Source organism: Alligator mississippiensis, chromosome 14 (assembly GCF_030867095.1).
Source record: "Alligator mississippiensis isolate rAllMis1 chromosome 14, rAllMis1, whole genome shotgun sequence".
Classification (NCBI taxonomy): Eukaryota; Metazoa; Chordata; order Crocodylia; family Alligatoridae; genus Alligator; species Alligator mississippiensis.
The window spans coordinates 15503367-15516263 of record NC_081837.1 but is presented as its reverse complement, the minus strand read 5'-3'; the positions used below and the strand labels follow the sequence as shown (position 1 = coordinate 15516263).

At 44.9% G+C, this 12897-nt stretch overlaps 1 protein-coding gene across 9 annotated transcripts in view; it reads right to left on the bottom strand.

Annotated features, from left to right (window-relative positions):
- COL26A1 (collagen type XXVI alpha 1 chain) overlaps positions 1-12897 on the bottom strand; it is a 317198-nt gene that overhangs the window by 123833 nt on the left and 180468 nt on the right. The window contains exon 1 of one of the 9 annotated variants that reach the window (XM_059717437.1): positions 4873-4945. The exons of the other annotated variants lie outside the window; for them this stretch is intronic. Coding sequence (XP_059573420.1) covers positions 4873-4936 — 64 coding nt within the window. The 5' untranslated portion in view covers positions 4937-4945. Of the gene's footprint in view, positions 1-4872; positions 4946-12897 lie in introns of those variants that run through there. 9 annotated transcript variants of the gene reach the window in all.

The following is a 12897-nucleotide window of genomic DNA, read 5'->3' as shown; positions in this document are numbered from 1 at the left end:
TATAGTTATACTGCTCTAAAATCAGCATAAGATGACAAGCAGGGCTACTTCTTATATTTTAACTTTGCAATTTTAATATTCAACTTAAGCATCTACAGTGATCCAAACTAAAAGTGTATCTATAAGAGCACAGGTAGGGGAAGTGAAAATAGACAAAATGGAAAGGAAAGAGTTCTCCCCGCCCAAATCTGAATACACTGGCTCTATTTTTTATCTGAGGTACACGATATAAATGATACTTCAGAGATGCTTTTCCTTACAGTTCATGCTAGGGTAGGAAATGATCCTTTTTTCTCATGATCTCTCTTCATGAAGGTGAAATGCTGTTTAAATAAGGGTTTGTCTTCTATAAGCTCCACTGTAAAACAGCTATCTAGACATTATTCCTTCTTATTAGCTAAAGAGGCTCCAGCACATATTGTAATTCCTGTAACAGGAAGGAGAAGTTAATGCTGAATCTAGAGAAGCCAGGGAAGTATCAAGAGATTTCCAACAGCTGACGGCTGCTCTTTAGGAAAATCCAGCTGCTCCTATCCATGCTGTGACCTTGTTAAAGCTGGAACAGCAACATTTCCAACCAGTCCCTAAGCCGATCTTCAAAATAACAGAGCACAAATAAATTAACTTCTTATCTCAGGAAAGATTAAGAGCATCTCATTCTGTTTGAGTTTTTGAGACTTGGGAGAAAGGAATCTTTCTGCAATCAGAGAAAGAAAGAAGGAAAAAGTATGAATAAAAACTAACAACTTTCTTGCTGTTAATATAAGAGATGGACTCAGATTCAAAGGACTCACTTCTCTTTAGGGATAAGAGCAGCATGGTTGTGCTATGAACACACAGGGTAAAATTTCTGAGACCTTTCATTGGTGCCTGGAACAGCGGAAATAGTAGTATTGGGTGCCCCCGGCCTCCAATCACCCCAAGAAGCGCCTTGCAAGCTGAAAGGCTGCCAGCCTGTAAGGGGAAATCCACAGTTTCCTTTAAAGGAGGAAAATGCCTGTTTTTCTTCAGTAAATGTAAAACCTGGACCCCTGGTAAACAAGCACACTGCTAAGGCAAGTTGAAAAATGCAGATCTACCAGTAAAATCCTGGACATTTATTCATATTTCAAAAAATCACCCAGACAGAGATCAGAGGACCCAAAAGGAGGACATGTCTGGGAAAACCCAGACATGTGGTAGCCCTGTGTTTGGCGGGATTGGGGTGGGGGGGAGAAGGAGAAGGAAGCGGTGTCTGTCCAGGGGTGGGAGGGTTTGGGGGGTTAAAAATAGCCCAATTAAGAGCTGAGGGAGGGGAGCAGGAAGAGCATAACCCCAGGACCAGGGTGAGCAGCTGGTCTTTACCTACTCAGGTAAACTAACTTAAATCCAGCCTGCCATTTCTGGCCTGGTTTAAATGCCCCAAATGTCTGCACAGATTAGCATTTAAACTGATCTAACCTCAGTTAGATCCATCTAAATATAATGTTTGCACATGCCCATAATCTCTGCCAAGTGGCTTAAGTGACTCAAAGGTAAACACCCAAGAAATTCTGGGACAAGAATAAAAACCCAAGCATCCTGATTGCCTGGTTCGAGCTATATCCATAGACCGTGCTTATCTCCAATTTTGCATTCAGAACAGCGCACAAAAAAACCCTCAATAAAACTAAAGTTCATAGGACTATGACTACCAAATATAGCTGGCAACTTGAGATGTGCAAGGCTATATTCCTTCAGGGAGCAGCAAAGGACAAAAACAGTCAATAAAGCAGGGCTGTCCAACTCTGAACTGAGCGAGGCTGCACATCCATCAGGCTACACTAGCAGAGGATACAGGGACCCAGGGGTCACATGCCCCCTCTGCTATATCACACACCCCCTGCTGCTGTGCCCTGCACCCCTGCTGTACTCCTATAATGCTGCTCCCCAAGCCTCCCCACACTGCCCCACACATCCAGGTGCCCCCCTGCTGCTGCACTTTGCACCCTCCCAGTGCACTGTGCATCCAGGCACCCCCATGTCATATGCAGGGCACCTTACCACTGCATCTCATGGCCACCTGCCCCCTTCTCCACGCTGCTGGTCCTCACGCTTTCCCCACAACTGCACCATGTACCCAGTGCCCCCTTGTTGCATCACAGCCCCCCGTGCAGCTGCTCCTCATGCCATCTCACTACACCATGTACCTACCATCTACTGCCAGGCCACAAGCCCCCTTACTGTACTGCACCACTCAGGCACCCCACACACTACAGCACTCAGATCCCTGGGGCAGGGCCCAGAGAAGGAAGCCAAAGGGATGGGAAGCCTGGAGCCTCCAGCTGCTGATAGAGCCAGACCAATGGTGGAGAGTGGCAGACAAGTGGCAGCCCAGGGACTGCAATTTAACCCCGCATGCCATATGCATCTTGTGGGCCACCAGCTGGACAGTCCTGGCCTAAAGCTTTTTACTGAAGGTGCACAGAATTTCAGAAAGGAACAAAAGAGTGGTAACAGAGGGCACATGGCACAGAGACAGCAGGCCGCTCTTAAATGCACGAATATCTAATCAATTCAATCAATTCCAAAAGACATCAACTACTGGATCATGTAAGTAAGAGTCAGGTAACTGACATTTTGAAGAAAGGGTACAAAGCTAGTCTAAATCAAATACAGAATAATTTTCAAGCAAAAAAAAAAAGAGTTTCCATGCTTCTGGTTTTCTAATAATCATCATCATTAGCTTTTTTAAAGAAACCAAGCCCTTTCCATGGATGTGGAGAAGCTTGAAGGATGTGGAGAAGCTTGAGAGAGTCCAGAGGAGAGCCCATGCGCATGCTCAGAGGTCATGAAAACAGATCTTATGATGAGAGGCTGAGAGCCATGGGACACTTCAGCCTGGAAAAGCGCAGGCTCAGGGGTGATCTGGTGGCCGCCTATAAGTTTATCAGGGGTGCTCACAAGGATCTGGGGGAACGTCTATTCACCAGAGCGCCCCAAGGGATGACAAGATCAAAAGGTCACAAATTCCTCCGTGACCGTTTCAGGCTGGACATAAGGAAGAACTTCTTTACTGTCTGAGACCCCCAGGTCTGGAACAGACTGCCGCCAGAGGTGGTGCAAGCACCTACTCTGAACACCTTCAAGAGACATTTGGATGTTTATCTTGCTGGGATCCTATGATCCCTGCTGACTTCCTGCCCCTGGGGCAGGGGGGGCTGGACTCGATCTTCTGAGGTCCCTTCCAGCCCTAATGTCTATGACATCTATGAAATCTATGGACTTTTTAGTTGAGACAAAACCTTATTTTCTGTTTAAAAAAAAAAAAAAGCCAATGGAAAATTTGCAACCGACTCCAAAACTGTTTCTACTAACGTTTAACATTTTCTACAACATTTTGAACTGCTTTCCTGTATCTCATACTGAGAAACTGAAGTCAGGCGACAAGTCAGTCTAACAGTATAGACTGTCCATTGGGAAGAAAAACTCCAGAGGAGGCAGATCAAAGTTATCTGTAATACTAATTATTCTGCCTCCAAGTTAGACAAATGCTTTGCTACTTCCTCATGCTGCTTTTGTTCTCATACTTAGGGGCACTCTTAGTTGTGACATAAATGCCTAAATATATAGAGTTAGATTATATCATATCTGAAAGAACAGTTTTTTAATTTCTTTTCCAATCTTCCTGGAACACTCATCTCGCTCTTATGGGCTATATATTAAGCTTATTATAAACCCTAACTCTACTGGGTACAACGAGTAATGTACCAAATATAGACGGTAAGCAAGTTATGTACTGCTGGTAGCCAAAGTTTTAAGTTTTTTATCTCCAGTAGTCTTTGAACATATTCATATTTTCACAACCTGGCCCACAGGCTTTAATTATAATGAAGAATTTTTTCCATACCTGTTAAAATATATCCAGTTCCTGAAATAATATGGCAGCTTTTAACAGAGCAGAACAACGCTACAGAAAAATCTGGGACAGGATGTGAACTGAAATTGCAGAGATGGCCAGCTAAGAAAGATGTAAAAGAAATCAAAATTGGAATCTGGCTGAGAAGACTGGGCTTCCACCTTGATTTTAGCAGGAAAATAAAATTAAAATATTTAATAACCACAAATATGCAGCACCTTAATTTACATTTCAGACAAAAGGTGACACTTCCCATAACACAATGTCTCTTAAAGCCACTCTGATGCTTTTGATAATGCTAAGCTGGCACAAAAATATGATGTGCTGAAGTCACTCATCACTATTTCTCTGCAGAAGTACAGATTTTCCTGAACATTTAAGCAGCCTCATACTATTTATCATAGGTGCTGACTTCGATTTTTGCCAGGGGGGTGGTCTAAGATGATGCCCCTACCCACCCCCCAGTAGCACAGCTGGAGAAAAGCCAAGTGGAGCCAGTGTAGGGACAGAGGTGGATGCAGGCTGCATGCTGTGGGCTCAGGGCTCCCCGCCCTGCTGCCTTCCCCCCAGAAGCCCTGTGCCAACTGCGCTGCCATGGCAAGGGGTTTCCTGCCTACCCAGCAGCAGCAGGGGACACAACCACACCACTGTCCCTGCTACTACCAGCAAGTAGAGGGTGCATGGTGGCATGGCTGGTGTGGGGCTCCTGAGAGGAGGGCAGCAGGGTGGGGAGCCCTCAAGGCTGCAGTGGGCAGCCTGCATCCACCCCCACCACAATCACAAATATGGGGGCTTGTGCCCCCCACAATGCTCCCCTCTCCAGGAGTGCATGCAGCAACAGCAGGGAGCCACCCCCCCGTACCCCCACAGAGGAGCCACCCATGGCCCACTCCCCCCCAGCCCCATGCATCACCCTGGCTGGGCAGCACCCCCAGGCCCAGCTTCTGCCCCACTCCTTCCCTCACCATGGGGGCTTCAATCTGCCCCAGACTTACCTACAGGCAGTTCGGGGTGCTGCTCTCCACTGCTGCCAGGGGCTGTATTCCTGCCCATATACATGCATGCACATGCACATATATACACATGGTGCCCCCCCCAGCCCCAAGCAGCTCCTTGCAGGCTGGAACTCTGACAGCCCGCAAGGGGAAACCCACCATTTCCTGTGTTTTTCCATGGCAAATGGAAAACCCGGATCCCCTGTGAATCCAGGACAAATGTTGTCCTGGTGCCATGCAGCCTGGGACCGGGACTTGACGTTCTCAGTTTGGGACTCTCTCTCCCAATTAGGGATGGGTGGCCACCCTACCCTCCTCCTGAGTGGGGCCAGGGCCCTCAGGCCCCCATGTACTCACTGCCTATGCTATCTATATGCTGGGATCAGGATTAATTTAGGGTGTGAAAAGATCACAGATGTAGTATACTATGTCCATTGCTATCAGCTTTCGAGACATACTTCCAGCTACAGAGTACCTTATTTATTGACATACCACACTCACAGCAATTGAAAATTGTGTCTTAAATGAGGAAACCAATTCTGAACAGTTTGCTTAAATGAAAACAGTTTTTTCTTTATCCTGCCTTTCCAAAACAAGATGCATGTCTGGTATGCAATAAATGCAGTGACATTCCCAGGTTCCAAAATGACTGGGCAATTGGAAACTTCAAATGCAATACTAATAAAAATACAGTGCTGGAGAGTTTGTGACCTCCTGTACACTGAATAGCTAATAAATGGCTTTGCCTGTTTTTGCCAGCATTATTATGATGTTTAGTCAGGAGGACTAATGAGTGGCCTGTATACATGCCTGCCTGTGGAGGTTTCATTTCCTTTTCATGTGGGAATGGAGCTTTGTGTTTGATTTGCACTGACCCTTCTTCCCACGTGATGCCAGATCTTTATCATTCTGGCTGCCTGCCATGTGTTGTGGTCTGGAACTTGCTCCCCCAGGTAATTATCTGAAGAACATTTACATGGAAATCAATGGTACAACTTACAGCTGTCAGCTTGGGTTTCAGCTCTGGCACAGACAGGAATTTGAAGAGAAAACTCAGCTTCTAAAACAGGGGATAATTAGTTGTTTTGGAAGGTGGGTGGGGTGGGGGTGGAAAGGGGGCAGCAAATGGATCATTTCTTCCTTGATAGGACAATGATCCCTTGAGATGTCTGGGAATTTCTATCAAATTATTTTGTATCTTTGGTCACTATCACACAGGACTGGGCATCTTTTCAAAGGGAATTTGCCTACAGCAAGGAGACTCAAGCGTAGCACTCCCTGGCATGAGAGATCAAGTCATCTGGTAAAAGTATTTGGACCTCTTTGAGAAAGTTAATACATTTTAAACCAGCAATACTAAAGCAATACAGTAAAAAGAATCCACCAAACCCAAACATGAAGTGCAAAACTAATGGGCAGGATATCCGCTGATTCACAGTGCGATTTCTCAGCTGGGCCTCCAGTAATAGCCCAAGGGTTCTCCCTTGCCTTGTTTGGCCTGATTGCAGTCGTTGCCCTGGAAATTCTCCTTCCCCGTTCCCAGGCTCCTTCATCCTTGGTTCATGAGTAATGAAATGCAGGCCTGCACTCCGTCTGCAAGAACGTGGGGTTTCTGGGATGTTATGAAGAGATACAAAGGAGAGGAGCTACAGTGTATCATGTTCAAAGGTGATGAAACCAAAAGATGCAGCCAGGTGACAAGTCATAGTGGATTTCAGGAAGCTGCACAGAGAGAATCACTGAACTTGTCACAGATTCTTGTCTTAAGAGCTTTAGGGCACAAGCTAACCACTGACTGAATAAAGAAGAAATTACCCAATGAGGAATTATTCTATAATGGTTTCCGATTTTTTTCTGCATCCTGTTCTGAAGCAAATGGTGCTGGCTGCTCTAAGTCAGGTCCTCAAAGGAAAATGCCATAGGCTAGGGACAGACATTACACATAAACAGGTTTAAATGATGAGAAACTGGTTTAAACCTGTAACAGGACAGATGCGCAGTACATATAAACCAGTTTGAAAATGGCTGAAATTGGTTTGAAATAAACCTGGTTGAATGTAGTATCAGACTTAACTGATTTGGCTCAAACCAGTTTATGCAATGGCCCCTCCCCTCTGCTCCCTGGCTGCAGCTCCAGCAGAGACTGCAGACGTCTGCTTGGCTTCCTCCTGCTCGCCCCCACCCCCCCACCCACTCCCTGCTATGCAAAGTACCCTCTGCCTTACACAGATCGCCTCAGCATTAGCTAATAGACCACATGCTGGCTATGGTCCGTGCTGTGGCAGACAGGGCAAAGGCAGAATCGACAGGTAGCTGGTAATGTCCCTCTGTTGTTATCTTAATGGGGTGATAAACACTGAGTTAGGGGTGATAAACACCATTATCAATTCCCTGATAAACTGCTGGGGGGTGGGGGGAGGGGCAGGGAGGAACCCCTTCCTAACCAGAGCATCCTGCCAGGGCATGGCCATGCACCTCTCAGCTCAGCACTATAAAAGGGAAGAGAAGGCTGCTCCAGTGCCCCCCAGCTTCTAGTCTGAGCCACTACAGTTATATGCATGCACTTTTTCAGTTCAGAGGGGATGTCTGTTCGATTAGAAACTGGTTTAGCCTAGCCAGATTAGACTAACCTGCAAAGATTGAATCAATGCAGGCTCAGGCTTTTTGAATGTCTGTCCCTAGCCATACTGAATCCAACTCACTTTCCTTACTCCTTGTGCGCAAAGTGGGCAGAGCTTCTGCTAATAAGATATAAAGGCTGCCACTGAAGCTGCTGCATGCAGTAAGCGCATTTATCAAACGGTAACCCCTAATGACCACACGTTCCTGTCAATTATTTTTTCCTCCGGCCCAAACATGACTTGTTCTAGGAACTTTCTACAGTAATATTCCAAACTACAAACAATGCTTTTTTCATTCATAGTTTCACACTTTATCAGACTGGAGGAGCTTTATCAACTTTGTTTTACAGCTTAAAAGAACTGAGGCAAGACAGTCTGTTTCTCCAACTGGCTAACTATCCACAACTCCCATCAAAGTCAACAGCTACAACAGCTGTTCAGTACCCCAGGAAAAATCAGGCAGCTGAAGCAGATACAGCAAGTCAGTGACAAAAGAAGCAAATAGGTCTCATCTCCCCAGCTTTATGCCCTATCCATACCACAGGACTACATCTCCTAAGTGTTTGTGCAGTGTTTGTGAGTGGGTGTTTAAAGATACAAAACTACCACTGATTTGACACACAGAATCACTCCACCTTTCACCACTGATTTAGGAAAGTCCTCCAATATCACTTTGGCAAACAAGTCAAACATAAAAGTACCTGAATCACAAACCTGATCCAAGTTACTCTTTTCCTATATTGTTCCTTGAAATAGGAAACTGCAAATACTTTTTACTTCTTGGGGGGACCCTATGCAAAGGTTAATTTTAGGCTGCTATTTTTTTACCAGACAACTACACTAAAAACATAACCATAATGCAAGCAGGAACCTCTGATCAGCTGCACTGCCTTAATACCTGACATTATATAAGCCCTTTGTTTTCAATTACCTAAAAAGTCCAGGGCATGCATGGATGGTGATACATTGCAGAAGACAATACAAGTGCATCAGTTTATAAGCCTTTGTGTAATATGTTAATAGTTTTATAATAAACCTCTTGTTAAATAAATATTTTGTGATCTCCTTGCTATTGCAGCTCAAGATTTTCTGCATCTCAGTTTGAAGGTCGCACCCTCCAAGTGGAATGAAGTTAGAACAGCTGTGACCCTCTTACAACAGCTGTCCAGCCAACCTGTATATCATCAGATCAAATCTCCACCCCTCCCCCCCACAAACAAAAAACCATTTGTAGATTGAGCAAAAACGAGATCTCACAACTCATTGACATCCAACAAAGATCTTCAATTCAGAGACAGGGGCCTGAACACATTGAGCAGGCTGCTATCTAGCACACAAAAGCCCCTTTGGGCAGGTGACATTCAGGGTATGGCTATCCCACAATCAGCACAGTGACTGCAGATCAAGTGGACAAAACAGTCATGGAGACCATAGTCACAGCGCCGCTTGGGACAGTCCTGGGAGCCATGTGGCAAAAATAAAGCAATGTTGCCTCATTAGAGAAGCACTGGATGTGTACCCAGAGCCTTTCTTAGATTCTCCGTCTCAGACGCACTTACTAGCATGCACTCATCTCTGCTTTCAAGTGACTGCATTGCCTCCTTGCCAGGTTTTGACACATGCAAAGTACGAGTGAGTTGGCAGGACATGCTTCACAGCAGCAGTCTTGGGCATAGCAGAGGCAGGGTAACTGAGCCCACCAGCGTACCCAGGCGTCCTGCAGACATGTGACTTCAGTACACAGAGACACATTCAGGTGGGGCACTGGCAAGAGCACAGATGCAGCAACAGCAATTTGAGTGAGGGTTAAGCCACCTGCTCACATACAGAAGGTCCAGAGCAGATTTGGGGCATTGATCCCTTGTTGTGGCCTGTGCTGCTGCACTGCACTGCCATTGGGAATCCATTAAAGCTCGCTCAATGAGTGCATGTGCAGCAATCCACCCCTGATTGCTGTGCAGACCAACCCTCCTTGGGCTAACTTGCTCACCCATGCTTTAAACATATAAGAATCAAAACTGTTGTTGTCAGATGGAGCCTACAGTGCTGGAAACTTCAGGCCAACATTTCTCACCTTACTCTTCTCTTCAGCCTGGGAGAGCAAGCATGGGTGTCCTGTCAGCACTGGTCCCAAAGCCCGTCAGATCTTCCTGTCAGCTCCTGGCCCCTCTCTGGAATGTGTTTAATTTAGAAGAGTAAACCAGAGAAAGAGGTGGGAGATGGGGGGGAAGAAAGGAGAAAGACTCCAGGCTCAAGATTTATGGGGAGCCAGGGTAGCAGGAAGAGGGAATTAATAACAAGGGGTATGGTTTTGTGTATGTGGACAATGATAATAGATTTGATTTTACTTGCAAATTGACAAGATCTAATTGGGAATGTGTGTGTGTTGGGGGTGGGGGGGTGGAAAACGTGAACAAACCAAAATGATTCTGTCACTCAGTCCTAATCTGAACCCTGTCTGAGCAGATGAAACCCTTCTCCCCTAACATTTCCCTAGCCCTCAAGTAAAGCTGTTTTCTCAGGTTCTGCCCTCTGGGACAGATCTGAGGAGAAAGGGAACTTGATTCATGTTTCATCTGTATTCCTAAAGGAAGAGGAGGTTTCTGCTAAAATGATCAAACAGTAATAATGCTGACTTTAAATGTTGTGATTATTCTGAGTTAACGCTCTCTCGCCCTGGCACATGCAGTCAGTTCACGCAACTTTCAAGACCGAGTGCTGAATGTTCCTGCCTCAAGCCAAAAGCTGAGTGACCCTATCATCCCAGGAGACTGGGCAATAGCTAGATAAAGCATCGCTGTAAAGGGTGCTCCTTCAGGAGACAAACAGCTACCAGGACTAATCAGAATTGCTCCACTGACCACAGTATCGTTGTTCTACAGCAATTAGCTCAGAACTTACAATGTACAGTATGGGCAGATACTAGACTTTACAAACATATAAAGGAAAATATACTGTTACTTTTACCCAGGTATCTTACTGAAAATGGGGCATCTTGCAGGTTATTTCAGGTGGAAAATATGAATGCTGGTCACATCTCTGATGAAATTCTGTTTACGGAGGAAGCGCCAATTCCTTGAACATGAAAAATCAAACAGCTAGACACAGCTTCCTTGTCACTGCCGAACACTGGCTTTCAGCCATCACCCTGAAAGGCTCTCTTTAGACCTTTCCTCAAAACCACTCTACCATAACTGTACTGAAGCATCCTCCTCCCTTGCTGCTCAGCCTGAGCTGTCTCTGTTATACATTCACATACAGCTCAGACACAAAAACCCACGCAAATCCCCCACACACAGATCATTCAGACTCGTAAGAGGACTCATGTAACCCTTTAAGGCAGAAGTATGTACTTGGCATTTTAGCTTTGAGTGATTTGCTTCCATAAAGGAGTATGGTGACCTCCCACAGTTATCTTCAATTACCGATAAGTAGGCAGCTATACCAAATAGCTCCAATACAGTTTAACTCACGGTAGGGCAGTATGGAAGAAAAAAATTAAAATGCTTGCGGTCACTGACTCTCTAAGCTAGACTAGACTAGACAGCACACCGTAGTTCAGTGCAGTTCAAAGGATGGGTTGCTGAGACTCCATGTATCATATGGTGGAAAGAACTGATATACAAATAGTATTTCCTGTTCTCCCCACACATGAAAGCCTCAAGGCAAGCATAGGCACTGCTTCAAGGTCATCTTATTTTTCTATTTCACTCACATATCATCTACATCAATCAGCGTCTGGTCAGCAAAGGTGAGACAAGCATAGGGACATTATGCAGACATTATATTTAAATTGACTTAACTAGGGTTAGATGAATCTAGATGCTCACCTGTGCAGACATTTGGGGAGGTTCAATCAGGCAAAAAGTGATGGGCTTGATCTAAAGTAGCTCACCTGAGGAGGTGATCTAACTTAAATCGGGTACATGTTGGCCTGGTGTAGTGAACATCCGCACGCATTTGGAGCGCAGCTCGAGGGCTGGGAAGAGCTAGCTGCTAGTCCCTAAGCCAAGGCTGTGCTATTCCTACCCCACCACCACCACCCCAACTGGATAATTTTTAGTAAGCCACATGATCGTGGACTAGGCATAGCAAATATCCGCACATCCCCATAGAGAACAAGTCTCCTTCCCCCCTCTGTTTTGTACTAGAAGTAAATGTTACAGGCTGGATCTATCACAGGAAGAAACACAGTGCTGGATTTTCAAATAATGTAATAGCAGACTTGCTTTAAGCCTCATTGTACTGGACTCTTCCAGTACTGGAGCCTGCCAGAGCATGGATGTGCATGCACCGCACTGCATTCATGCCGAACTCTGCGGATTCTCAGGCGGCTGCTACCTTTCTTTAAGGAGCAATGATGCTTTTTTGACTCAGGGCTAAAGTTCTTTCTAATAAAAGCTCAAATTACTTTAAAATGATCTCAATTAAAGCACTGTCTGAAGAGACAGTTAACGGTTGTTAGGCTTTCTAGGTGCATAACTAACATTTAGCATTTCATTGTAGTTTACTTCTAATGATCCTCCAGAAAGCTACAACTAAATTGGGTATTTCAGTGCTAGATTGTAAAAAAGTACTAGAAAATATACTGCAGAGAACAACCATGTATTGGTGAGACAAATCTTCCTAGTATTTCCACCTTCCTAGTACTTTCTTGTCATCACAAAAAGAGGGAAGGTAAAATACAAATAATTAAAAAGGCATCAGTGTTTCTAAGGTTTTTCTCCATTGAGACACAAATAGAATTAGTTTAGGAACAAAACTGCATTTCAGCATTAATCTGGAACTGGTTTTTGCCTAATTTACTGTAGATATTTCCACAACTTCAGAGAATCTAATGTCACAGATAAAACCCTTCACAATGGCCTTCTGAAGTAGGGCAATAGTATCTCCATTTTATACGTAGGGACAAAAAGGTAGGAATACCTTAAAGACTTGACCAGGATTACACAGAATATATGACAGAACAAAGGCTAGAGTCCATCTTGATCTTTGAGTCTGGGGTGTGAAACATGAACAGGAAGAGCTGTCTTATATCTCTTGTATTTACAAAGTATCTAGTCTTGTATTTACAAATTTGTTTAAAGCAAATTCACTTATGAAGAGAGGCAGAGACATCTTTGGAAACAGAAGTCTTCATCTGTCCAAAAGCAGGCCCAGCATGACAAGTGGCAATGCACACTTCCAACAGCAATGTGACTGCTCCTCAACTTTGACCCCTCTGTCAGGAGGATGTCTGGCAGATGTATCTTGAGGATCCAGTTGCAAAGAAATTCACTGCTAACAAGCTCCATCAGGCATATTTCAGTTTCTCCACTATGTAAGATAGGGAAGACAGGCTGAGGGATAAAACAAAGAGAACCTGGAGAGTGGCTCCAGTCCAGCAAAAGGAAGCCTTAGCTGC